General features: G+C 53.0%; 1 protein-coding gene across 15 annotated transcripts in view; it reads left to right on the plus strand.

Annotated features, from left to right (window-relative positions):
• Positions 1-26,628, plus strand: part of FER1L5 (fer-1 like family member 5) — a 66,297-nt gene that overhangs the window by 27,562 nt on the left and 12,107 nt on the right. For 9 of the 15 annotated variants that reach the window (XR_012421893.1, XR_012421895.1, XR_012421894.1 and 6 more), the window contains exons 1-12: positions 4,071-4,331; positions 17,276-17,400; positions 18,589-18,689; positions 19,189-19,594; positions 21,087-21,218; positions 22,836-22,999; positions 23,268-23,382; positions 24,104-24,206; positions 24,787-24,950; positions 25,042-25,209; positions 25,440-25,578; positions 25,717-25,794. Coding sequence is in view for 8 of the 15 variants with exons in the window: in XM_074011001.1 (XP_073867102.1) it covers positions 4,208-4,331; positions 17,276-17,400; positions 18,589-18,689; positions 19,189-19,594; positions 21,087-21,218; positions 22,836-22,999; positions 23,268-23,382; positions 24,104-24,206; positions 24,787-24,950; positions 25,042-25,209; positions 25,440-25,578; positions 25,717-25,794 (1,819 nt within the window). In the remaining 7 variants the exon portion in view is untranslated. Of the gene's footprint in view, positions 1-551; positions 681-4,067; positions 4,332-17,275; positions 17,401-18,588; positions 18,690-19,188; positions 19,595-21,086; positions 21,219-22,835; positions 23,000-23,267; positions 23,383-24,103; positions 24,207-24,786; positions 24,951-25,041; positions 25,210-25,439; positions 25,579-25,716; positions 25,795-26,628 lie in introns of those variants that run through there. The other 6 variants (XR_012421898.1, XR_012421899.1, XM_045368814.2 and 3 more) reach the window with 5 other exon arrangements.

Below are 26,628 nucleotides of genomic sequence, written 5' to 3' on the forward strand. Positions count from 1 at the left end.
TGAGGAAGAACCACAGGCACTGGCCCTCAAGGCCACTGGGAGGCCCTCCCTCTCCTTTCCCCACCCCACCCCGCCTCATTCCCTCCTCCCGCAGTCAGGCCTCCGGGCTGGAAACCTCACCACACCGCCTCCAGCGGGGAAGGCCGGGGAGGCGTTCTAATTGGCCTCCTTAGGGCCTGTGTGCTCCCCTCGGATCCCTGTGGCCAAGGAGGCGGGGCGGGCTCTGATTGGCCCGGCGGGGAGCACAGACTGAGTGATGGCAGTTCCCACCCAGCCTGAAGCATTGTGGGAACACAGTTCCCACCCAGCCTGAAGCATTGTGGGAACACGGGCCTCCATGGGGCAGGCAGGTTCCCAGGGTGCAGAAGAGGGCTCAGTGCCCAGAGGTTTCCTGGCATGGAGGTGTCTGGAATTCTCTGGGTTTGTGGTTGGAGTAAGTCCCGGGCAGGCAGTGACTGGACAACCTTGTCTTTGCCTCAGGGGTTTCAAAGGAGATTGGCCTGTTCTTTTTCTCTCACCCTTTTTCTCCGTTTTTCTCTCGCTTGCCCTAGCGTATTCCCGACTCTGTTAGGGATGGTTTAGCTTATCGAGGCCGAGTCTTCCTGGAGTTAGTCACCCAAATCAAGTCCTGTCAAGACTCCACGATAAAAGATCTCTCCCATGAAGTGACCAGGATAGAGGTAACTGCGGGAAACAGGTAACCCAGGGAAAAACACGAGCTCTGTCTGCCCCAGATCTACTGTGGATCCCAGTTTCTGACCGTGCAAAGAGGCCCTGGCCACTGGCTGTTGAGTGTGTAAGGATGCTTGACCAATCAGCCTGATTATTTACAAAACCCCTGCTAGTGGCTTCCTGCTGCAGCAAATCCCGGTGGTTGGGGGACCCTGATGGAAAAAATAAGGTTTCAGTTTAAGAAATGCCTAATCTGGGCCAGGCGCTGTGGCTCACACCTGTAATCCCAGCACTTTGGGAGACCCAGGAGAGAGGATCACTTGAGCCCAGGAGTTTGAGACCAGCCTGGGCAACATGGTGAAACCCTGTCTTTACTAAAAATACAAAAAAAAAAAAAAAAAAAAAAATTAGCTGAGCATGGTGGTGCATGCCTGTAGTCCCAGCTACTTGGGAGGCTGAGGCAGGAGGATTGCTTGAACCCAGGAGGTGGAGATTACAGTGAGCCAGGATCATGCCACTGCACTCCAGCCTGGGTGACAGAGCGAGACTCCATCTCCAAAAAAAAAAAAAAGAATCTCTGATATGGTTAAGGAGAAATGGTATTAATTCGTGACCTAGTTTCTCAGGGCTTTGTAAAACAATCTAAGGGATTTGAGTTTCTTCCTGAAGCCAGTGGAGGGCTACTTACTGAGGCAGGAAGGGGCAGGAGGAGCAGTAACAATAGACTGGAGGAGAGTAAGTTGGGGTCACCCAGTCAAGAGAAGCAGGAATACAGCCTCATTGGCAGAGAGCTGGAGAGGAGGTGGGTAGGTTTCAGAGACCCTTTGGAAACAGAATGTCCAGAGCCAGTGACCAACAGAACGTAATAAGTGAGGCTGACTCCCCTTGCTGAGGCCCATTTTCTGCCATGGGTGATGAGGTGGTCAGGGGTGCGATGCACCAAGGTGGGCTCTCTAAAGAAGGAGAAGATATGAGGGAAATGGTTAACCCCATCTCTGACATGTAGTGTGAGACATCAACATAGACCAGCTCTGGAGCCTGCTAGACACAGGGATGTGACATCAACACACCAAGGTTTGAACCTGTGGTCGTGGAAGAAACTGCCTGAGGAGAGTAGGTGGAATGAAAGGAGAAGGAAGTTTCGAGGATGCCGCAGTCTTTAGAGGCAGGTGAAAGAAGAGAAGGGGTTTGTAGAAGAGGTTGGAGAGGAACCTGCAGAGGTGGACTCAGGAGTGGAGATTTGCAGAAAGGAGTGACAAGCAATCTCAAATGTGGCAGAGAGAAAGGGCGAGGACTGAGAGACATATGCTGGTTATTAGGAAGAGGTCAGTAGCCTTGGAGATTGGCTAGGAGAGAAGCTGGGCTGCCATAGGTGGGAGGGAGAGGTAGGAGCCAGTGCACAGAGACAAACCTTCTAAGAAACCTGATTAAAAGCCAAGTGTGGGAGTCTGAGATAGGAGGATCACTTGAGCCCCAGGAGTTTGAGACCAGCCTGGGCAACATAGTGAAACCACATCTCTAGAAAATAAAAGTTTGGCCGGGCACGGTGGCTCACGCCTGTAATCCCAGCACTTTGGGAGGCCGAGACGGGAGGATCACGAGGTCAGGAGATCGAGACCATCCTGGCTAACACGGTGAAACCCCGTCTCTACTAAAAAAATACAAAAAAAAAAAAAAGTTAGCCAGGCATGGTGGTGGGCGCCTGTAGTCCCAGCTACTCGGGAGGCTGAGGCAGGAGAATGGCATAAACCCGGGAGGCGGAGCTTGTAGTGAGCTGAGATCCAGCCACTGCACTCCAGCCTGGGCGACAGAGTGAGACTCCGTCTCAAAAAAACTAAAATAGGCCGGGCGCGGTGGCTCACGCCTGTAATCCCAGCACTTTGGGAGGCCGAGGCGGGCGGATCACAAGGTCAGGAGATCGAGACCACGGTGAAACCCCGTCTCTACTAAAAATACAAAAAAAATTAGCCGGGCGCGGTTGTGGGCGCCTGTAGTCCCAGCTACTCGGGAGGCTGAGGCAGGAGAATGGCGTGAACCCGGGAGGCGGAGCTTGCAGTGAGCCGAGATCGCGCCACTGCACTCCAGCCTGGGCGACAGAGCGAGACTCTGTCTCAAAAAAAAAAAAACAAAACAAAACAAAAACTAAAATAGGCCGGGCGCGGTGGCTCAAGCCTGTAATCCCAGCACTTTGGGAGGCCGAGACGGGCGGATCATGAGGTCAGGAGATCGAGACCATCCTGGCTAACACGGTGAAACCCCGTCTCTACTAAAAAATACAAAAAACTAGCCGGGCGAAGTGGCGGGTGCCTGTAGTCCCAGCTACTGGGGAGGCTGAGGCAGGAGAATGGCGTGAACCCGAGAGGAGGAGCTTGCAGTGGGCTGAGATCCGGCCACTGCACTCCAGCCTGGGTGACAGAGCAAGACTCCGTCTCAAAAAAAAAAAAAAAAAACTAAAATAAAATAAAAGCTTTTTTTTTTTTTGAGACAGAGTTTGGCTCTTGTTGCCCAGGCTGGAGTGCAGTGGCACAATCTCAGCTCACCGCAACCTCTGCCTCCTGGGTTCAAGCGATTCTCCTGTCTCAGCCTCCCGAGTAGCTGGGATTACAGGCATGCGCCACCACGCCTGGCTAATTTTGTATTTTTAGTAGAGACGGGGTTTCACCATGTTGGCCAGGATGGTCTCAATCTCCTGACCTCGTGATCCGCCCGCCTCAGCCTCCCAAAGTGCTGGGATTACAGGTGTGAGCCACTGCGCCTGGCCTCAAAGTAAATTTTTTTTTAACGTGAAAGGAAATGAGAACAGGTGATAGCTAAATGGGGTTCAGATGGGAGAAGGAAAGTTATTTTTTTTAAATAGGGGAGACCTGAGCTAGTGAACAGACTGGGGGATGCAAGAATGGGGCAGAGGTTGGCAACAGAAGCAAGAGGGACTAATATGACGGACAGGAGGCCCAAGCAGGCACCTGGTGAGAACAGCCGAGGTTGGGGGGATAGTGGGCAGCTGGAGCAGACAGTGGGAAGGTTCAACCTTTCTGGTAGTATGCATGTATGTGTGTGTGTGGGCGAGGGGGGGGTGGGTGTGGTTGTGTGTAAAATCTCAGCTCTACACCCCTATCCACATTGTGTCTTCTGAGGGAAAGGGTTTAGTCAAAAAAGAAGCAGCATCTCTACTTGGAATGGGGATGAGGTGGTCCAACCCAGAGCCTACCCTGACAAGGGAGGAGACCACCCCCTTCCCAGCCCCCTGATTTCAGGAAGGGAGGGAACCAGGGCTGGCTGGGTGGAGGGGCCAGGTGATGGAAGTCCTGGAGGAACTGCCCTGCATCAGCCGGGTGCGAGGGAGCCTCTGAAGGCCTTTGAGAGGGAGAGAAGGGAAGATGGCTTTGAAAGAGAGAGAGTACCTCATCCTTGCTTCCCTGCCCATCAGTCTAACCCCTGGCTTATGTACTGGGGATGGGGGGTGGGGCGGTTATTGTTTTAGAAGCACCAGAACCGCCAAAAGTATGGGCTGTGCGTCATCTTCCTCTCCTGCACCATGATGCCCAACTTTGAAGACCTGATCCATTTCGAGGTCAGCATCGGTCACTATGGGAACAAGATGGACCTGAATTACAAGCCTCTAGTCTCAAGCACACAGTACAGTCCAGTGATACATGATGGTAATTGTCAGATTCTGGCAAAGAGTAGAGAGCAGCCACTGCATGCCAGACCCTGTGCTGGGCTCTCTCAGGGGTATTAGCTCATGGAAGATTCACAGGCATTATTTGCCTATATTTCACACATGAAAAAATGAGGTTCAGGGGGGTGAAGTCATTTGCCTAACCGTATAGCTAGCAGGTGGTGAACCCAAGAGTCGAAACTAGGTCTTGACATGAAGTCCTTCTCTACACTGCTTTCCCCTACTACTCTGAACCACCTCCCATCCATCCATCCTCCACCCACCAGTTCATGCATCCGTCTATTTTTTTATCCATCCATTCAACCACTCAACTCTCACCTACCCACTTACCCCAACATCCAACCAACTACCCCTGCAGCCATTCATTCACTCCTCCAGTACATACTTATTGCACACCTATATGGGCACTACAGAGCAGCGGTTCTCAGAGAGCAAACCCTAGGCCAGCAGCATCAACATCACCTGGGAGCTTGTTAGAAATGCAGGTTCTCGACCCCACGCTAGACCTAGAGAATCCAGTAACGTGGGGAAGGACCCCAGCCTGTGTTTTATCAAGCCCTCCAGGTGACTGGGGTGCATGCTCCAGTTTGAGAACCACTGCTGCAGAGCACTCCTGTCTCACTTTCATCTTTTTCAGCTTTACCGTCTCATCACCCATTCTGAGCCTTTCTGGGCATCCCACTTCCCTACCTCTCTTTTTAAAAAAGTTTTATTGAGATATAATACACAAGCCATACAATTCGCCCATTTAAGTTTGTACAATAGTTTTTTAGTATATTCGCAGAGTCGTACAACCATCACCACAATCAATTTTAGAACATTTCCTTATCCGGAAAAGGAACCCTATGGCCGTTGGCAGTCACCCCCCATTTATCTCCCACCTCCCTAGTCCTAGGCAACCACTAATCCACTTTCTTTTTATTTATTTATTTATTTATTTATTTTTGAGACGGAGTCTCGCTCTGTCACCCAGGCTGGAGTGCAGTGGCGCGATCTCGGCTCACTGCAAGCTCCGCCTCCCGGGTTTACGCCATTCTCCTGCCTCAGCCTCCCGAGTAGCTGGGACTACAGGCACCCGCCACCTCGCCTGGCTAGTTTTTTGTATTTTTTAGTAGAGACGGGGTTTCACCGTGTTAGCCAGGATGGTCTCGATCTCCTGACCTGGTGATCCGCCCGTCTCGGCTTCCCAAAGTGCTGGGATTACAGGCTTGAGCCACCGTGCCCGGCCCACTAATCCACTTTCTTTTTCTTTTCTTTTCTTTTTTTTTTTTTTGAGACAGAGTCTCTCTCTGTTGCCCAGGCTGGAGTGCAGTGGCGCAATCTTGGCTCACCGCAACCTCCGCCTCCCAGGCACGTGCCACCACGCCTGGCTAATCTTTTTTTTTTTTTTTTTTTTTTTGAGACGGAGTCTCGCTCTGTCGCCCAGGCTGGAGTGCAGTGGCCGGATCTCAGCTCACTGCAAGCTCTGCCTCCCGGGTTTACGCCATTCTCCTGCCTCAGCCTCCCTAGTAGCTGAGACTACAGGTGCCCGCCACCTCACCCGGCTAGTTTTTTGTATTAGTAGAGACGGGGTTTCACTGGTTTAGCCAGGATGGTCTCCATCTCCTGACCTCGTGATCCGCCCATCTCGGCCTCCCAAAGTGCTGGGATTACAGGCTTGAGCCACCGCGCCCGGCCTAATCTTTTGTATTTTTAGTAGAGGTGGGATTTCACTGTGTTAGCCAGGATGGTCTCGATCTCCTGACCTCAAGTATCCACCTGCCTCAGCCTCCCAAAGTGCTGGGATTACAGGCATGAGCCACTGCGCCCAGCCATCTACTTTCTGTGATTGTAGATGTTCCTATCCCAGACATGTCATATATGGAACATATAATATGTGGTTTTTTGTGAATGGCTTCTTTCACTTAGCGTGATCTACTTGGTTTTTGTTTTATGAAATATATATACAAAAAGCAAATGAATGTGTATGTGTAGTTTAAAGAATAATAATAAAATGAGGGAGGGTGAGGTGGGAGGATCACCTGCGCCTGGGAGGCAGAGGTTGCAATGAGCGGAGATCGCACCAATGCACTCCAGCCTGGGTGACAGAGTGAGACCCTGTTTAACCAAAAAATAAAAAATAATGATAATAAAATGAGTACCCATGAACTCTCCACTCTGCTTAAAATATAGAAAACTATCAGCATCTTAGAAAGGGTCCGTTTGCTCTTCCCAGATTCCTTCACCCAAGAAGTAACCATGACCCTGACTCTTGTATTAATCACCTTCTTGCTTTTCTTTTTAATTCTTCACCTATGAATGAAATCCTGAACATGATACAGTTTTTATATTTTACATAAATGGACTGGGCGTGGTGGTGCTCTTTCGGTCCGTATTCATCTGTCTTGCATCTTCTGCTCAACGTTAAACTTTGTATGTGGGTATGTGTACTGCAGTTCATTTTCGCTTCTGCATAAATTCCACTGTGTATGTGGTATATTCCACAAAGTATGTGGTATATGTAGGCATTTAGGTTGTATCTTTTTTGCTATTATAATAATTTTGTTGTAAACATTCTTGTGCATGTCTCCTGGTGACAAGTGCAAGACTTCCTCTAAATTATATACCTAGGAGTGGAGCAAAAGTGATTATACCAAATTACACTCTCCTCAGCTTGGTATGAGAATTCCTATTACTCTATGTTCTCACCAGTACTTGATATATTGTCTAGCCTTTTTAAAAAAATTAATTAATTTTTTTTTTTGAGATGGAGTCTTGTTCTGTCGCCCAGGTGGGAGTGCAATGTTGGAATCTCAGCTCACTGCAACCTCCACCTCCCAGGTTCAAGCGATTCTCCTGCCTCAGCCTCCCAAGTAGCTGGGACTATAGGCGCCCACCACCACGCCCGGCTAATTTTTGTATTTTTGGTAGAGGTGGGGTTTTGCCATGTTGGCCAGGCTGGCCTTGAACTCCTGACCTCAAGTGATCTGTCTGTCTTGGCCTCCCAAAGTGCTAGGATTACACTAGCGTGAGACACTGTGCCCGGCCTATTTTTAAAATTGTTTATGGAGACAGGGTCTCACCATGTGGCCCAGGCTAGCACCACCACACCCAGCTAATTTTTTGCAGAGATGGAATTTCACCACGTTGCCCAGGCTGGTCTCAAACTCCCGAGCTCAAGTAGTCCACCCGCCTGGGCCTCCCAAAGTGCTGGTATTACAGGTGTGAGCCACTGCGCCCAGCCCTATTGATTATCTTTAATTTTGTAGTTAGTACATTATGTGGTCTAAGAAATATCTATCTCAAGATCATGAAAATTGTCTCCTCTGTTTCATTCTACAAGCTTTATCGTTTTATCTTTTTGTGTTTGGGTTTATGATTCAATTTGACTTAATTTTTGCGTATGGTATGAGGGAGGAATTGAGATTATTTTTCTCTATACAGATATACACGTTCTTTTTCTGTACACAGATAACCAGTTCAGCACCATTTGCCTGAAAGACTATTCAGTCCCACATTGAATTACTTTGCCACCTTTGTTGAAAATCAGTTAACCGGCCGGGCGCGGTGGCTCAAACCTGTAATCCCAGCACTTTGGGAGGCCGAGACGGGTGGATCACGAGGTCAGGAGATCGAGACTATCCTGGCTAACACGGTGAAACCCCGTCTCTACTAAAAAATACAAAAAACTAGCCGGGCGAGGTGGTGGGCGCCTGTAGTCCCAGCTACTCGGGAGGCTGAGGCAGGAGAATGGCGTGAACCCGGGAGGCGGAGCTTGCAGTGAGCTGAGATCCGGCCACTGCACTCCAGCCTGGGCGACAGAGCAAGACTCCATCTCAAAAAAAAAAAAAAAAAAAAAAGAAAATCAGTTAACCATATTGATCTATCTGCCTATCCTTATCCACCACAACCTCCGTCTCCTGGGTTCAAGCGATTCTCCTGCCTTAGCCTCCCAAGTAGCTGGGATTACAGGCATGCGCCACCACGCCTGACTAATTTTGCATTTTTAGTAGAGGTAGGGTTTCTCCATGTTGGTCAGGCTGGTCTCAAACTCCCGAACTAAGGTGATCCGCCCACCTCAGCCTCCCAAAGTGCTGAGATTACAGGCGTGAGCCACTGCACCCGGCCTAGTTGTTCCTTTACAAAATAATTTTGGCTATTGTACAAGTCTTTGGGTTGGACTTTGGTTGAAAATGAGTTCCTTCCCATTTTCCTATTTTAGCATAAGCTCGACAATTTCTCCAAAAAAGGCCACTGGAATTTCCTGTGTTCTTTTGTTTTCATCAGGTATTTTTTGTTTGGTTTTTAGTATTATATTCTATCTATTGACAATATGTATCTTTGGATTATTTTTAGTGGTTGCTTAGGGAATTACAATATTGACCCTTGACTCATCATAGTCTACTTTGAGTTAATAATATGCCACCTCCCAGAAATAATTGTTTTATTATATGTAATATACCATGCAATTAATTACAGTATAATTGCATTGACAGCTTACATTACCTTTGTTATACCTTTTTAAAAATATTTTTGGGACTGGCCGGGCGCGGTGGCTCAAGCCTGTAATCCCAGCACTTTGGGAGGCCGAGACGGGCGGATCACGAGGTCAGGAGATCAAGACCATCCTGGCTAACACGGTGAAACCCCGTCTCTACTAAAAAATACAAAAAAAATTGCCGGGCGAGGTGGCGGGCGCCTGTAGTCCCAGCTACTCGGGAGGCTGAGGCAGGAGAATGGCGTAAACCAGGGAGGCGGAGCTTGCAGTGAGCTGAGTTCCGGCCACTGCACTCCAGCCTGGGCAACAGAGCAAGACTCCGTCTCCAAAAAATATATATATATATTTTTGGGACAGAGTCTCACTCTGTCACCGAGGTTGGAGTGCAGTGGTCTGCCTCCTGGATTCCCGGGTTCAAGTGATTCTCCTGCCTCAGCCTCCCGAGTAGCTGGGATTACAGGAATGTGCCACCATGCCTGGCTAATTTTTGTATTTTTAGTAGAGATGGGGTTTTGCCGTGTTGGCCAGGCTGGTCTCGAACTCCTGACCTCAGGTAATCCACTCCCCTCAGCTTCCTAAACTGCTGGGATTACAGGCGTGAGCCACCATGCCCGTCCTATCTTTGTTATGCATTCTGGAATTAGTTTGCTAATATTTTGTTGAGGATTTTGCATCTATGTGTATGAGTAAAATCTGATTTTGTTAGTAATTTATTTAGTGATGTAATTTACAAACCACAGAATTCTCTTGTTTTGTAGCCACTCTCCTGTTCCCACCCCCAGGTCAACACAACTACTAATGTACTTTTGTCTCTGCATATTTACTTTTCCTGGATATTTCATATAAATGAAATTATACCATATGTCATCTTTTGCATCTGGCTTCCTTCACTTGGCTTAATGTTTTCCAGGTTTATCCATGACGTAACATGTATCAGTACTCCATTCCCTTTTCATTGCCAAATAGTATTCCATCATATGGGTGTACCATCCATCATTTGTTAATCCATTCATCAGTTGATGGACATTGCTCCCCCTTCTTAGCTATTAAGAATAAAGCTGGCCGAGCCTGGTGGCTCACTCCTGTAATCCCAGCACTTTGGGAGGCCGAGGCGGGTGGATCACCTGAGGTCGGGAGTTCGAGACCAGCCTGAGCAACTTGGTGAAACCCTGTCTCTACTAAAAATACAAAATTAGCCGGACGTGGTGTCGCATGCCTGTAATCCCAGCTACTAAGGAGGCTGAGGCAGGAGAATCACTTGAACCCAGAAGGCGGAGGTTATGGTAAGCTGAGATCGCACCATTGCACTCCAGCCTGGGCAACAAGAGCGAAACTCTGTCTCAAAAAAAAAAAAAAAAAAAAAAAAAGAATAAAGCTGCTGTGAACATTCGTATACAAGTCTTTAAGTGGAATGGCTTTTTAAGAAACTGCCAAGCTTTTCTAAAGCGGCCACATCATTTTATATTCTCCCAGCAATGTAAGATGATTTCAGTTTCTCATCCTCATCAATGTTTGTTATTATCTGTCTTTATTTATTGTAGTAGGCACGCAGTGGTACCTCATCGTTGGTTTTTTTTTTTTTTTTTTTTTGAGATGGAGTCTCGCTCTGTCACCCAGGCTGGAGTGCAATGGCTTGATCTCAGCTCACTGCAAGCTCCGCCTCCTGGGTTCCTGCCATTCCCCTGCCTCAGCCTCCCGAGTAGCTGGGACTACAGGCGCCCGCCACCATGCCTGGCTAATTTTTTTTTTTTTTTTTTTTTTTTTTGAGACAGAGTCTTGCTCTGTCGCCCAGGCTGGGGTGCAGTGGCCGGATCTCAGCTCACTGCAAGCTCCGCCTCCCGGGTTTAGACCATTCTCCTGCCTCAGCCTCCTGAGTAGCTGGGACTACAGGCGCCCGCCACCTCGCCCAGCTAGTTTTTTGTATTTTTTAGTAGAGACGGGGTTTCACTGTGTTAGCCAGGATGGTCTCGATCTCCTGACCTCGTGATCCGCCCGTCTCGGCCTCCCAAAGTGCTGGGATTACAGGCTTGAGCCACCGCGCCCGGCCTACCTGGCTAATTTTTTATATTTTTAGTAGAGACGGGGTTTCACTGTGTTAGCTGGGATGGTCTTGATCTCCTGACCTCGTGATCCGCCCATCTCGGCCTCCCAAAGTGCTGGGATTACAGACATGAGCCACCGCGCCCGGCCTTCATCATTGTTTTAATCTGCATTTCATGTAATGACACTGAGCATCTTTTCTTTTTTTTCTAATTTTTATTTATTTATTTATTTTTTTTGAGACCGAGTCTCGCTCTGTCACCCAGACTGGAGTGCAGTGGGGCAATCCCGGCTCACTGCAGCCTCCACCCCCGGGGTTCAAGTAATTCTCTTGCCTCAGTCCCACCAAGTAGTTGAGACTACAGGCATGTGCCACCATGCCTGACTAATTTTTGTATTTTTCATAGAGACAGGGTTTCACCATGTTGCCCAGGCCGGTGTCAAAACTCCTGGGCTCAAGCAGTCCACCCACCTCGGCCTCCCGACGTGCTGGGATTACAGGCGTGAGCCACCACGCCCGGCCACATCTTTTCATGCTCAATGCTCATAAACCATTTCATTCATTTATCTTCTTTTTTTTTTTGAGACGGAGTCTCGCTCTGTCGCCCAGGCTGGAGTGCAGTGTCGCGATCTCAGCTCACTGCAAGCTCCGCCCTCCGGGTTCCCGCCATTCTCCTGCCTCAGCCTCCGGAGTAGCTGGGACTACAGGCGCCGCCACCACGCCCGGCTAGTTTTTTGTATTTTTAGTAGAGACGGGGTTTCACCGTGTTAGCCAGGATAGTCTCAATCTCCTGATCTCATGATCTGCCCACCTCGGCCTCCCAAAGTGCTGGGATTACAGGCGGGAGCCACGGCACCAGGCCTCAAATGTGTTGCCTGTTTTTAATTTGGGTTGTTTCTCCTATTGTTTAGTTCTTACACTTATCTGTATGATTCATTTTGAATTAATTTGCATGTGAATATCCAGTTGTTCAATCACCATTTGTTAAAAAGACCATCCTTTCCTCATGTGTTTTCTTTTTTTTTTTTTTTTTTTTTTTGAGACGGAGTCTTGCTCTGTCGCCCAGGCTGGAGTGCAGTGGCGCTATCTCGGCTCACTGCAAGCTCCACCTCCCGGGTTCACGCCATTCTCCTGCCTCAGCCTCCGGAGTAGCTGGGACTACAGGCGCCCGCCACCTCGCCCGGCTAATTTTTTTGTATTTTTAGTAGAGAGGGGGGTTTCATTGTGTTAGCCAGGATGGTCTCGATCTCCTGACCTCGTGATCCGCCCGTCTCGGCCTCCCAAAGTGCTGGGATTACAGGCGTGAGCCACCGCGCCCGGCCTTCCTCATGTGTTTTCTTAGGTTACGTGTTAAAATACTTACTCTGTTCCATTATTTAATTTTCTACATCAGAGGCTCCATTTATGGGTTTAGTGATCCTCTTCGGTTTTATCTATATCTGTCATTTTCTCCCAGATTCTTTTTTGACCTATTCTTTCCATTTCATTTCGGTCACTTGTCTCATTTCTATCCTTGTTTCCATGCCTCTCACTGAAGTGTCTGCAGCGTCTAATCTCCCGTGGACTACTTAAGCTACCTTCCCTACCTTCCCGTCTCTGTTTTTGTTTTCTCTGCTACTTGTTTTCTGAGGTTCACGGGCTCACATTGCCTCACGTGTGTCCTGAGCTCCTTCAGGCAGTGTGTTTTTGCTGGCACTTTCTGCAATCTGCCCCTACTCAGAGCGCTTCCCGCTGTCTGTCCTGCTAGTCGTGTCCCCCAGGCAGCTGCTGCTGCTGCTCTTCACGCCTTGGCTTCGGTGGCGGTCACAGTTGCTTTTGGCAGTCCTCACGTGTATTTTGAGTCTGCAGATTATATCTGTCTCCTTGTTTTGCTGAAATTTGAGTTATTTTCCTTCTCCTTGTTGCTTTTGTAAGTTCTCCAAGAGTCGGAGAGGAAAACTGCTGTTGTGTATCCTCACACCGAGAGCCCCAGGCACGCGTCCCTGCTTATTTATCATTCTTGTCATTCACACAAAGGCCAGGGTCTGAAACTGATGTTTTCCAAAAATCCTGGAAAATTATATTTTTCCTTTGAAAATTACCTCTTCCCCACTATATCTCCTTCCGGAACTCACTCTGTGGACCTTCTCCTTCTGTCCTTCATATTTTTAAATCTCTTCCATATTTTTCTTTTTTTTTTTTTTTGAGACGGAGTCTCACTCTGTCACCCAGGCTGGAGTGCAGTGGCCGGATCTCAGCTCACTGCAAGCTCCACCTCCCGAGTTGACGCCATTCTCCTGCCTCAGCCTCCCAAGTAGCTGGGACTACAGGCGCCCGACTCCTCGCCCGGCTAGTTTTTTGTATTTTTTAGTAGAGACAGGGTTTCACCGTGTAGGCCAGGATGGTCTCGATCTCCTGACCTCGCGATCCGCCCGTCTCGGCCTCCCAAAGTGCTGGGATTACAGGCTTGAGCCACCGCGCCCGGCCTCTTCCATATTTTTCATCTTGTCCTCTCTCTGGGCTGCATTCTAGCTGATTTCTTCTAGATGTTCGTAGAAAGTCCTTAGGTGACCATTCTATTTAAATTACTCAGCATCTCCCTTCTTCCCTTCCCTGCTTTCCTCCTTAGCATTTTCCATCTTCGACACACTGTATTTTACGTACTGATTTTGGGTGTTTTGTCCCACTATTTTTTAATTTAAGTAAACTTTCAATTCAAGTAGAACATACTTATGGAAAAGTACACAAATCGAAGTGTCAAGCTCAGTGAATTATCACAAAGCAAACATGCCCTTGTAATAGCACTCAGATCATGGAGCGGGAGCACTTCAGAGGCCCGTGTGCCCACCCCACCCCTCCAAGGCCCTCTGGATCATTTGGATCGAAAGGAGCAAGTATCAAGCACGCATACATGCAGCTCAAAACACTTTGCTCAGCCACAGCCACTCCTCACCTCCATGGCATGACCATAGTTCACTGCAGCCTTGAACTCCTGGCCTCAGCTTCCCAAAGCACTGGGATTGCAGGCACAAGCAGGCATGAGCTGCCGTGCCCTGCCTTTTTAAAAAATAATAATTGTTGTTATTATATAAAAAATATTGTGTGTATTATTTTGTATCTGGTTTCTTTTGCTCACTGTTCTGTTTGTGCAGTGTGTTTACAGATCCAGATGACATAGGGTAGTCATAGCTCATTCACTGACTGCTGTGTATTATTCTATTGTGTAAATGTAGCATAATTTATTTATCCTTTCTACTACTGAAAGAGATTTTTGAGAGATTTTTTTTTCTTTCTTTTTTTAAGAAGGAGTCTTGCTCCGTCGCCCAGGCTGGAGTGCAGTGGCTGGATCTCGGCTCACTGTAAGCTCCGCCTCCCGGGTTCACGCCATTCTCCTGCCTCAGCCTCCCGAGTAGCTGGGACTACAGGCACCCGCCACCTCGCCCGGCTAGTTTTTTGTATTTTTTAGTAGAGACGGGGTTTCACCGTGTTAGCCAGGATAGTCTCGATCTCCTGACCTCGTGATCCGCCCGTCTCGGCCTCCCAAAGTGCTGGGATTACAGGCTTGAGCCACCACACCCGGCTGAAAGATTATTTTATTTATTTATTTATTTATTTATTTGAGCAGGAGTCTCGCTCTGTTGCCCAGGCTGGAGTGCAGTGGCGTTATCTCGGCTCACTACATCCTCCGCCTCTCGGGTTCAAGTGATTCTCCTGCCTCAGCCTCCAAAGTAGCTGGGATTACAGGCACCCACCACCAATCCCAGCTAATTTTCATATTTTTAATAGAGATGGGGTTTCACCATGTTGACCAGGCTGTCTTGAACTCCTAACCTCAGGTAATCCACCCGCCTTGGCCTCCCAAAGTGCTGGTATTATAGGCATGAGTCACTGTGCCTGGCCCTTTTTTGTTGTTGTTTTCAAGATGGGGTCTCACTCTGTTGCCCAGGCTAGAGTGCAGTGGCGCAATCTCAGCTCACTGCAACCTCCGCCTCCTAGGTTCAAGTGATTCTCCTGCCTCAGCCTCCCAGGTAGCTGGGATTACAGCTGCCCACTACCACACTCGGCTAATTCTTTTTTTCATATTTTTAGTAGAGACAGAGTTTTGCCATGTTGGGCAGGCTGGTCTCAAACTCCAGACCTCAGGTGATCCTCCTGCCTCGGCCTCCCAAAGTGCTGGGATTACAGGCATGAGCCACTGCACCTGGCCAAGAGATTTTTTGAGAGCTATTTTGGCTGTTTCCAACTTTTGGCTGTTGTGATGAGAGCTGCCATGAACATTATTCTCCGTGTGTCTCAATGATGCTGTACAGCCCTTCTCTTGGGTGTATACCTAGGAGTGGAGTTGCTGGGTTAGGAGCATGTACACTGGTTCTCAGCTGCTCACTTTCTTGGAACTTTGTGGGCGTTCTCTGAGGTCTGGCTAACGTTGCTTCTTCCAGCTACCTGGGGCACTGCCAAGCAGGGACCACTGTATTTTTATTTACTGATGACCACTTTATTTTATCGATTGGTTGAGACACAGTCTCACTCCGTCACCCAGGCTGCAGTGCCGCGGCATGATCACGGTTCATCATAGCCTCAAACTCCTGGGCTCAAGCCCACCCCAGCCTCCTGAGTAGCTAGGACTACAGGTGTGAGCCACCTGGTTGGCTAATTAGAGACAGGGTCTCGCTATGTTACCCAGGCTGGTAACAATCTACTTGAGACCACTTTAAATTAAATTTTTTAATTCTTTTTTTTTTTTTTGATACGGAGTCTTGCTCTGTCACCCAGGCTGGAGTGCAGTGGCCGGATCTCGGCTCACAGCAAGCTCCGCCTCCCGGGTTCACGCCATTCTCCTGCCTCAGCCTCCCGAGTAGCTGGGACTACAGGCGCCCGCCACCTCACCCGGCTAGTTTTTTGTATTTTTTAGTAGAGACGGGGTTTCACCGTGTTAGCCAGGATGGTCTTGATCTCCTGACCTCGTGATCCGCCCGTCTCGGCCTCCCAAAGTGCTGGGATTACAGGCTTGAGCCACCGCGCCTGGCCTAAATTAAATTTTTTGTTGGACACTCTTCAGGCTACACAGATAACATGGGCACTGAATGCCAATGTCCGTGAGGCCCCACTTGCTATAAATTTTGGGGAAGATTTCTTCCCCTCCACCCAGAGAGCCACACTGGAGACAGGCAAGCTTCCCCACTGTCCCCTCCCGCGTGATGGGTCAGTTCTCATTCCCCCGGCCCCAACGGCTTAGGGTTTGGAGCTCGTGCTCTGCATGGTGTATTACTACCATAACAAAGCCCTACAAACCAGGTGGTTTTAGACAACAGAAACTCATTCTTTCACGGGTCTGGAGGCCAGAAGTTCAAAGTCAGGGTGTCAGTGTTGATCCCTGCCGAGGGCTCTGAGGGAGAATCTGGCCACGGCTCCCTCCTGGCTTGTGGCGGTTGCTGTGGTCCTTGGTGTTCCTGGGCTCGCAGCTGCGTCCTGCCAGTCTCTGCCTCCGCCCTCACACAGTGTCTCCCTGTGTCTGTCCTCACTCAACTGCCGTCTCTCTGTCTCCCTTCTTATAAAGACACCAGTCATTAAGGGCCCACCTGCTCATCCTAACTCATTACATCTGCAAAGACACCCCTTCTCCAAATAAGGCCACATTCTGAGGTCCTGGGGTTTAGGACTTGAGTACGCCTTTCCGTGGGGGGCATAGCCAGTCTGTAGCACGTCGGTCCCTGTTAGACTGCCCGCCCCGGTCAGCCCTAGGCTTTCTCTTCTGCCCCCTGTTCCTCCTGTAGTTGCCAAAGAAAAGCACAAGTTCTCCAAGAAGTTTCCAGAAATTTGGAGAACAAAAGTCCGCTTTGGCTTTCGCTTGCCTCACAGATTTTCTGCAGGTTACATGTTCATTTCTGTGGATTTCTGCCTCGAAGGCCGACTCGGCGGCAGTGTGGTTCAGAATCCTTTACGTTTGGTCTTGCTTCCCCCTCATTTCAATAAGGAACATGGCGAGGGAACCCAGTCTGTGGCACCCATCAGTGGTGTTTATCTATACGTGTCCCCCTGCCCCCGTCCCACCCGGAGTCGTGCCCCGTGCCCCTACTCCTGGCGTCTCGCTTGAGGTTCAAAACCCAGGGCTCTGGAGCTAGGCGCCTGCGCTTTGACCGCCTGGCTATGCCACCTCAGGGAAACTGCTTCCCATTGCTAGCATGGATTTCCCCACTGTAAACTGGGGACTCTGGAAGATCATGTGACAATGAAAGGTCAAAGTGCACACATTCTCACATTCTCAGGCCCCAGCCCAGCCTCCCAGCTGGAGGGCTCCAGTTAGCATTGTTAGCAAATCGCATCTTTGAGGGTGAAGTGGTCCAGAGAGGTCCTCGAGAGCACAGTGAGAAGAGACCTCCCAGAATCCCCCAGACACCCCACCCCTCCATGTGTCTCTGTGTCTCAGGGAACATCTACCATTATGTGCCCTGGTACAACATCAAGCCTGTCGTGGCCGTGACCTCCAACTGGGAGGATGTCAGCTTCCGCATGAACTGCCTCAACCTCCTCCACTTCACTCGGGACCGCCTGGTGAGTGGTGCGGGAGCTGATGCTGGGAAGGGTTCAGAGTGTGGCTGGGAGACTTGGGAAACTGCATCACAGTGGCAGGAAACTGGTCACACAGCTCATTCATGCATTCATTACACACTGTTGAGAAGAACGTGCCAGAAGCAGGGCTATGCACTGAAGACACAAGGATGATTAAACACAGCACCTGTCCTCACCGTCTAGGGAAGTTGGACATGCAGGCAGTGACTGTGCAGTGCAACTAGGGCTATGATGGAGATGCAGGTACCAGGTGCTATAGGGTCAGAGAAGGTGGGGAGAGGAGAGGAAGAGAAGATAGTCAGAGGAGGTGTGCACAAAAGAGATGACACATTAGGCCGGGCGCGGTGGCTCACGCCTGTAATCCCAGCACTTTGGGAGGCCGAGACGGGTGGATCACAAGGTCAGGAGATTGAGACCATCCTGGCTAACACGGTGAAACCCCGTCTCTACTAAAAATACAAAAAAAAAAAAAACACTAGCCGGGCGAGGTGGCGGGCGCCTGTAGTCCCAGCTACTCGGGAGGCTGAGGCAGGAGAATGGCGTGAACCCGGGAGGCGGAGCTTGCAGTGAGCTGAGATCCGTCCACGGAACTCCAGCCTGGGCAACAGAGTGAGACTCCGTCTCAAAAAAAAAAAAAAAAGAGATGACACATCAGCAGGGTTTTGAAGAATGCATAGGAGTTTGTTGGGGGCTGGGTGGGGGTAGAAGGGAATAACATGCAAAGCCACAGCAATGTGCTGGTTTTTGAAGTTCGACAGGGTCGGGGGGAGGCATGGAGGTGACATGAAGATCCGACCATGGAAGCTGGAAGGAGTGAGGTCACAAACGGTCTCAGGTGGCTGTCGGGAGTGTAGTTCTCGGGAGCCACCTGGGGCTAGGACCTCCGGCATGACTTTCTCACGCCTGTGTGGAGGTCAGTGCTCTGCACTGCTTCCCAGTCTTACCCCGTCCCAGCTTCTTGCCACCTGTTTCTTCTGTTGGGTAGCAGGAAGGATGTGGGGGGGTCCTAGCCTCGGAGTTGTGGACGACCTTGAACTGATATCACCAAGTTATCCCTCAAAGTTCCCAAGGTCGTGGCTGGAAACATCTTGGGCCAATCAGCCCTGTGGCCTGTCCAGCTGGGCTCCATGCTGAGGCGGGCTCTCTTACCGTTTCTCTCCTGCTGGGCAGAAAGCCAACCTGGACACCTTGAAATCCACGCGGAATCCGAAGGACCCAGCTCTCCTCTGCCAGTGGGAGAAACTGCTGAGGGAGCTGGTGGAGGACTGCAAGTAGGAGTAGGGGCACTCTGGGGTACAGCTGGCCTGGAGCTGAGCCAGATCCAGGCCTGGGGGCTCAGAGCAGTGCCCTGAACACTTGCCCCCACCCTCCTTGGGGAGGAGCACTGCTCAGACCTCTCCCCAGCAGGAAACCCCAAGAGTCACTTCTCCCTTCCCATTCAGGCCCCCTGACCGCCCCATCAGAATGGTCCCTGCTGCTCCACACCCACGCCCGAGGCTCCTACCGAGTCAACCTGTCCCCTTCCTGCAGACAAGCCCGCACAGCCCCACCTCCCTGCAGGCCATGGTAGAGGGCTGGATGAGAACCCAGGGCTGGACGCACAGCGAGCAGGCTTCCTACGGAGTGGTGGGAAGGGCTCCCGGGCCAGGCCAGCAGCAGATGGGGGCAGGATGTTGAGGTCAGGAGGGGCATGCTGGCCTAAGGCAGGGCTCTGGTGACACTGGGAGGCAGTAGAGAGGTCCAGCCCCTGCTACCCTGTCCTGGCCACAGGCGCCCTCTGCCCTGCATGACCGACCAGCCCAAAGCCACCAACCTGGACAGGAAGAGGTGGCAGCTCCGCAGCCTCCTCCTGCAGGAACTGGCCCAAAAGGCCAAGCAAGCCATGCCCAGGGACATGGTGGCCACAGCGGAGGACTGGCTGTACCGCCTCAACGCTGTGCTCCCTGAGGTGGGTGCTGCACACACCGGCCTGGAGCTGGGAGCCGGCCGCGCAGGGCCTGACGTTCTCCCACCTTGGCAGCCCCAGATGGGCCTTCCTGACGTGATGATTTGGCTGGTGGCCAAGGAACAGCGAGTGGCCTACGCACAGGTGCCTGCCCACTCCGTCCTCTTCTCCCGGGCAGGGGCCCTGCACTCCGGCAGGCTCTGTGGGAAGATACAGACACTCCTCCTCCAGGTGGGAATCAAGGGGTCCTCAGGGGAGGACAGGGCCGAGAAATGCCCCCGGGGGAGCCCCTGAACTTGCAGGGCAGCCCCTATGGGGCTTCTTTCCCTGGTCCCTTAACCAGGTGGAATGGGGTTGAAGCCGTCCCCAGAGGAAGAGAGGGGTCTGTGGCTGCCAGCATGTTGGGTGATGCCAAGTCCATGTACCTCATAAATGTTCCCCAAATCTACCTCCTCGTGAGCGCGGTGGCTCACAGGTAATCCCAGCACTTTGGGAGGCTGAGGCGGGTGGATCATCTGAGGTCAGGAGTTCAAGACCCAGCCTGACCAACATGGTGAAATCCTGTCTCCACTAAAAATACCAAAAATCAGCCGGGCATGGTGGCGCTTGCCTGTAATCCCAGTTACACGGGAGGCTGAGGCAGGAGAATCGCTTGAACCTGGGAGACGGAGGTTGCAGTGAGCCGAGATCATGACGCTGCTCCAGCCTGGCTGACAGAGCGAGACTCCATCTCAAAAAAAAAAAAAAAAAAAAAAAAAAACGAAACAAAACCAGAAAACAAATCCACCTCCTCCATCATCCTCATGGCCGCCACTTGGTCCAGCCCCTTGTCATCTCTTCCCTGGACCATGACAGGGTGATCTCCAAAATATTGAATGTCTGTAAGATTTGGCACCAGCCCATCATATCAGATGCAAGCTATAAATAAGACGAAACACCCTAGGTGTTTACTCTATAAATAAGAGTGACCACCCTCACTCCTGGTCGTGACAGTGGCCTCCCTGCTTCTGATCCTCCCGGGGGGACGTGGGGGCCACTCCCTCCCCCCATCAGAGACTCCCTGGCTCCCCACTGCCTCCTGGAGAAGGTGCCGCCTTGTGGCCTGGCCCCTGTGCCTGCATCCATTCTCTCTAGCCCATACTCCCAACAGTAAGGACACTCTAGGCTTTCCCTGGCCCCAACTGTACCTGCCCTTTGCCCTCTCCACCAATGTGCAAAGCTCCTTCCATGCCCACCAGAGTCCTTTGCATCCTGCAAGAACCCCTGAGACATGAATCCTGGCTCTGTGTGGCCCTACGCCAACTCCTGACCATGTCCAGCCCTCAGTGTGCTGCTCTGTAGAATGGCCCTGGCAATCACCATGCCCTCCTCGTGGTGGGCTGTGAGGATCCAGGCCTACGATGCACACGGGGCAGCTGGCACAGTGCCAGCCCATAACAAACTCACAAGGCGTGTCCGTCAGTCCCATTATCAACGTCCCTGCTACTCCCTCTGCGAGGCACTCCCAGCCTCTCTGCTTCATGGCTGCCAAGGTGGAGCCACCCTACTCTGGAGGGCAGAACAGAACTCTATGCCATTCACTTACGGCTCCAGCACTCAGCTCAGTGAGGGCCCCGCTCCCAGGGCTCGGGGGGAAGGGGCAGGTACAGCCCACTTGGGGGGTGGCTGGGGTGGCGTTCAGGGTGTTTAGTGCCCCTATGGGACCGATCGGCCTCTGACTCAGTACCCAGAGGGTGAAGGACAGAAGGATGTGCTCCCAGCTCACCTCCGGGTCTGCATGTGGCTTGGCAATGTCACAGACAGCAAGGACCTGCAGCTTCTCTGCCAGGGTGACATGGCAGTGTACGCCGAGACGGTGAGTGGCGAGCGGCAGCCCAAGGCCAGGGCAGGCATGCAGGGGTGGGGGTGGGGTGGCCTGGCAGGGAAGGGATGGCCTCCCTGCAGGGCATGTCGCGTGATGAGGGAGGGTGAAGCTGTAGTAGCCCTGCACTGAAGAGGGAGAAAAAATTCCTGACCGAAACTGAGGGCGAGGAGAGAGTCTGATGGAGGAGGCAGAGACTAAAGCAATCTTGGACGCTGCCAGCTTTGGTCTCTTGTTGATCCTCCACACAGGTGTGGAGACAAAGGGGGCAACTAAGTGGCCTCCAGGGCCTGATCCCCCTCTCCCTGATGCAGGTTTATTCCGAGCTTTCTCCTAGTTCATCAACAGCACATGAAGTGAGCAAGGCTCTGACTTGCAGGGGCCTCACCCATCACCAACAGGGCAGCCCGGGACCCCTGCAGGCCCCAGCAGGGTCCCAGGAGGTGAAGGCCTAGCACAGTAGAGGAGCAGGATCTGAGGCATCTGCCCACAGAGCCATCAACCCGGGGAGTGGGTGGGCAGCAGCCAGGGACTGCTCTGGAACCAGAGGAGGGGAGATGTCCTGGGCTCCCTGAGGGAGGACAGGGCTCAGGAAGCCATGTGAACAGCAGAGGGGAAATAAGGTTTGAGTGTCAGGCTTTTTATTTTATTTTATTTTATTTTATTTTATTTTATTTTTTTAAATTTTTTTTGTTTTTGAGACGGAGTCTTCGCTCTGTCGCCCAGGCTGGAGTACAGTGGCCGGATCTCAGCTCACTGCAAGCTCCGCCTCCCGGGTTTACGCCATTCTCCTGCCTCAGCCTCCCGAGTAGCTGGGACTACAGGCGCCCGCCACCTCGCCCAGCTAGTTTTTTGTATTTTTTAGTAGAGACAGGGTTTCACCGTGTTAGCCAGGATAGTCTCGATCTCCTGACCTCGTGATCCGCCCGTCTCGGCCTCCCAAAGTGCTGGGATTACAGGCTTGAGCCACCGCGCCTGGCCGAGTGTCAGGCTTTTTAACTTACTGAATTAAAACATGTTTGCAGTGTCTAAGTTGCACGTGTAGATGGATACATTATAATATGTCTAACCAGCTCTGTAGGTCTTGGAGGTGCAGAGGCAGAAAGGGGTGCAGGGTGAGGAGCAGGGAGCAGGGCCTACATGCTCAGCAGGCACCAGAGGACTGGGCCGGTGCCTTTGATGGCAGCTGCCTGCTCTCTCATCACTGCAGACCCTGGGGAGCCCAGCCCTCCTGCACCATTTGACCACCGTTGCTGCCTCTGGGCCTTTTCATCCACACTCTCCCCGCTGAGCACACAGGCCCTGCTCCCTCCCCTTCAACCCAGACCTCTCTCCACGTCTGTGCCTCCAAGCACTACGTAGATGTCTTATGATATTTCTGTCCAAACATGCAGCATCCACTCCACTCTGCCAGCTGAGTGACCCAGGGCAGGGTTGACCTCTGAGCCTCAGTGCCCTCACCTGTGCAATGGGGACATGGCCCTTTCTTGCCTGGCTACCACAGTTTTAGGATGCCCCCCTGCAGCCCAGAGTCAGGGGGTCTGGGGAGGCCCATGTCCCCGCACTTTGTGCTGGAGGAGGCGGCCGCCCTGACAAGCTTCCCTCCCCTAGTATGAGAATCAGGCCAAGTATAAAGACCAGTGGGGGCAGCAGGGGCTGTATCGCTGCCCCAACTTCTCAGATGTCATGGGGAACAAGACCCTCCCCATGACGGAATTCCAGCCACCCCTGGGATGGCACTGGCAGGACAGCTGGACAGTGGAACCTCAGAGGAGGTAAGGAGGGGGCAGGCCCCACACTTTTCACCTGGGAGGGCCAGTCCACGTCAGCCCAGAAAGATGGGTACCCAGCCCCTAAGCCTGGGGCCAGAGGGCCGAGGTGCACCAGGCCAAGCGCCCTGCCCACCACCCTGTCCTGCATGCTGGCCCTGTCCTGCCTAGAGCAGATGGGGATACCAGGTATGGGAACGCTTGGCCAGCAGAAGACGGCCCCAGGGGCTGCTCAGGGAGGTGTGCTGGGAACTTGGGGTCTCACTACCCCCAGACTCCTCCTGGACACAGACATCAACAAGAGCCAGGTGCTGGAGGAGGTATATGAGAACCAGGGCCGCGACATCAGAGGCGCCTGGGGGCCTGCCGCCATCCCAAACACAGACGTGGTGAGTAGGGCTGAAGCTGCCTCAGGGGTTGGGGGGCAAGCAAGGCCACCAGGCGGGGCGCCTTGGAAGCTGGGGGTCCCAGTGGAAAGGGTCTGAGTCCTATGCCCTGCACTATGCGTGGGGCCCTGGGTGAGCGCACCAGCCCGCAGGCTGTCAGCACTGACGGGGTGAGGGGTTTGTAGAAATACCTTAAATAAGACTGAAAAACAACAAAAGGGAGCAGTGGTTCCTCCTAGGCTTCCTTCAAAGGTACTGCTGACCCCGAAGGAGAGAATCTGCTTGGGATGGGCTAACCCAGCACTGTCCAGTAGAACTCTCCGTGATGATGGAAATCTTCTGTATCTGCACGTGTGGCCACTGAGCGCTTAAAATGGGGCACTAGTGAGATGAAGGAACTAAACTTTGAATTTTAATTCATTTAAGCTAGAGTAGCCCCAGGCGGCTGGTGGCTACTGTATTGGGCCGTGTGGGTTTAACTGATCTCAAAAGCATGCTAGTCTCCCCTTTACAATGAGGAGGAGCAGTTTCCAGCACAGAGAGGCAGGTCCTTGGAGCGTATTCTGATGGCTCTGGTGGCATGAGGTGTGGCAAGCATGGTCTGGCCTGGAGTGGGAGGCTGCTGCGGCCACGGCAGGCACCCACACAGGTGTGGGAAGAGGGAGGGAGGGCGGCCTTCTCCCAGCTCATGTGCCCCTTGCTCGCCCTCTCTGTCCACCTGCAGAACGGACAGCCCACAGAGGCCCGGGAGAACGTGAAGTGCCCCCAAGGCTGGCACTTTAAGAAGGACTGGGTGGTGGAGCTGAATCATGCAGTGGACAGTAAGGGTCAGTCCTTTGGTCAGGGTTGGGATCGGGAGAGACCAGGGCCTCAAAATCACGGCAGCCAGCAGGGCGGGATCAGAGCAGCCAAGCCCTCAGTGGGATAGGCCTCAATTCCTGCGGCCCCCCAGCCTCCAGAGCGGGGTCTCCAGCGTTTCCCTACGCACGGGCCCCAGTTTTAAGACAGCACAGGCCCTCGGTGTGTCCTGAAGCCTGGCCCAGAGCAAGGCCTGGCAGATGCTGGTGACCAGGAGGCTGTCACGTGGCGGCTGAATTCACCCACAGCAGCTCCAGGGCTGCAAGTCTCAAGGCCCGGGCTCAAGATGTAAGCTTAGCTGCCTATGGGCTGTGTGGCCTTGTGCGAGTCACAGGACTTCTCTGAGCCTCGCCTGCCTCATTTGTAAGTTGGGCAGCTGGTCCCCGGCCATTCAGGTGACACAGTGTAGCCACTCTGCTCTCCACAGCTCAGGGCAAGAGGCCGGGCTGCGAGGGAAGTCATGCCCCTCTAGGGCCTGTCTCCGGGGCCTGTCCGGTCCTCCCAACCCGCGGGCACCTGCGGACTCAGGGCCGTGGTCCCCCGCCGCAGGCTGGGAGTATGGCGTGGGCATCCCCCCCTCGGGCCTGCCCCAGGTCTGGAGCCCGGTGGAGAAGACCTACCACTCGTGCCGCCGGCGGCGCTGGGCGCGCGTGCGCTTCCGGAACCGCGGGGAGCTGAGCCGCGAGCAGGAGACCGTCTCCTTCCTGCAGCTGGTGAGGCGTCCGCGGGGGCCCTGGCGGGGGCTGCGGGCAGAGCCCCCTTCGCGGCTGCGGGAACACAGCCCTGCGCTCCTCCCCACCGCAGGGCCCGGCCGAGGGCGAGGAGGACGGCTGGGAGTACGACGCCTTCGGCTCCAAGTTCCACCTCCACCCTCAGCCCCGGAGCCGCTTCCGCCGCCGCTGCTGGCGCCGCAGGCTGGTGCCCGACAAGGACAAGGGCGTCGCGCCCGTCTTCCTCCTGGAGGGCTCCTTGGTAAAGACTCGCAGGCTGGGGGCGCCTGCCTGCAACCCCCTCCCAGAGAGGCCAGGTCCTGGCCCGGCTGGGGCGCCGATGGTGGAGGAAGGGCCTCTGCGCCTCAGGCTGGCGAGGGTGGCAGCGTGCGGGAGGAGGGTGGCAGCGTGCGGGAGGAGGGCGACCGGGCCTGGGCTAGAGGACACAGGAGCAGCACCTGAGGGCCTCAGGGGAGACTGTCCTGGCTACAGGCCATGGATCTGAAACACCGAGCTGGGAAGGAAGAGGAGAGCAAGCCATGGCCTTGGGGTCTGGACAGACAGTTCAGGGACCCCCAGAGGCAGGACGCCCGGCCCCCCAACATGCCTTTCATCTACTGCACCTTTAACAGTAAGTGCTGGCTCAGGAGGCTGCTTGAATGGCCCCAGAGGCCAGTGCCCAGGGCAGGGGGTGGGGAAGCGGTGGGGGCAGCCAGAGGGAGCCGCTGGGGTCCTGGGGAGGTGACAGGCATGGCTCCTCTTTCCCCAGAGCCCCACTACTACCAGCTCTTCTGCTACATCTACCAGGCCCGGAACCTGGTGTCCAATCAGATCCTGACATTCCAAGGTAGGTGGCAGGCAGCCTTGTCCCCAGCTGAGGACCAGGCCTCAGGGAGGAGAGCAGGGTCCTCTTCCTGCTTGCAGTCCCAGCCAGGGCCCCTGCCCGCTGGCCCCTCACCAGCTGCGAGCCTTGTCCCTGGGTCCTGGTGTCACAGCTGCTCAGCAGTGTAAAGACGGAGGCATGGATGAGGGTGACGGAGATGCAGACCCGTCTCCCAATCAGCTCATGGTGCTGGTTTGGGGAAAAGACACAAAACCAAAACTTCGAGGCAGGGCCGTTCTTGAGGCACAACCCTGGTGCTGTGGAATTAGAAGCGGGAGCTGAGGGGGCTCCATCCCAGTGGTGGCCACTTAGCTGGGCATGGAAGAGGAGCTGCCTGGCAGTGCTGGTGGGGCATGAGGGCAAGAGAGAGGGCAGTATGCTTGGGAACCATGTGCCACTCTGTTTGGACAGTAGGGGCCGAGAGGGCCTGTGGGGAGGGCCTGTCCTTGGTCCTGTGAGGATGCCCCAGTGAGAGTTTCAGGAGACAAGCCACGTGCTCCAGCCTGGTCCTCAGTGCTGTTTGTAGGGAGCGGGGACAGTAGGTGGCAGGGCTCCAAGGATGTCTGCTGGGAGTTGTATCCCTTGGGCTTCACCAGCCACATCGAGAGGCCCCTGTGGTGCTCCCTGATGCCAGGCCACTTGCCGCTGCCATGAAAGAGCAGCCACAGAGCCGGGCGCGGTGGCTCACACCTGTAATCCCCACGCTTTGGGAGGCCGAGGTGGGCAGATCACGAGGTCAGGAGTTCAAGACCAGCCTGGCCAACATGGTGAAACCCTGTCTCTACTAAAAATACAAAA

This window comes from Macaca fascicularis, chromosome 13 (genome assembly GCF_037993035.2).
Source record: "Macaca fascicularis isolate 582-1 chromosome 13, T2T-MFA8v1.1".
NCBI classification, from domain to species: Eukaryota; Metazoa; Chordata; class Mammalia; order Primates; family Cercopithecidae; genus Macaca; species Macaca fascicularis.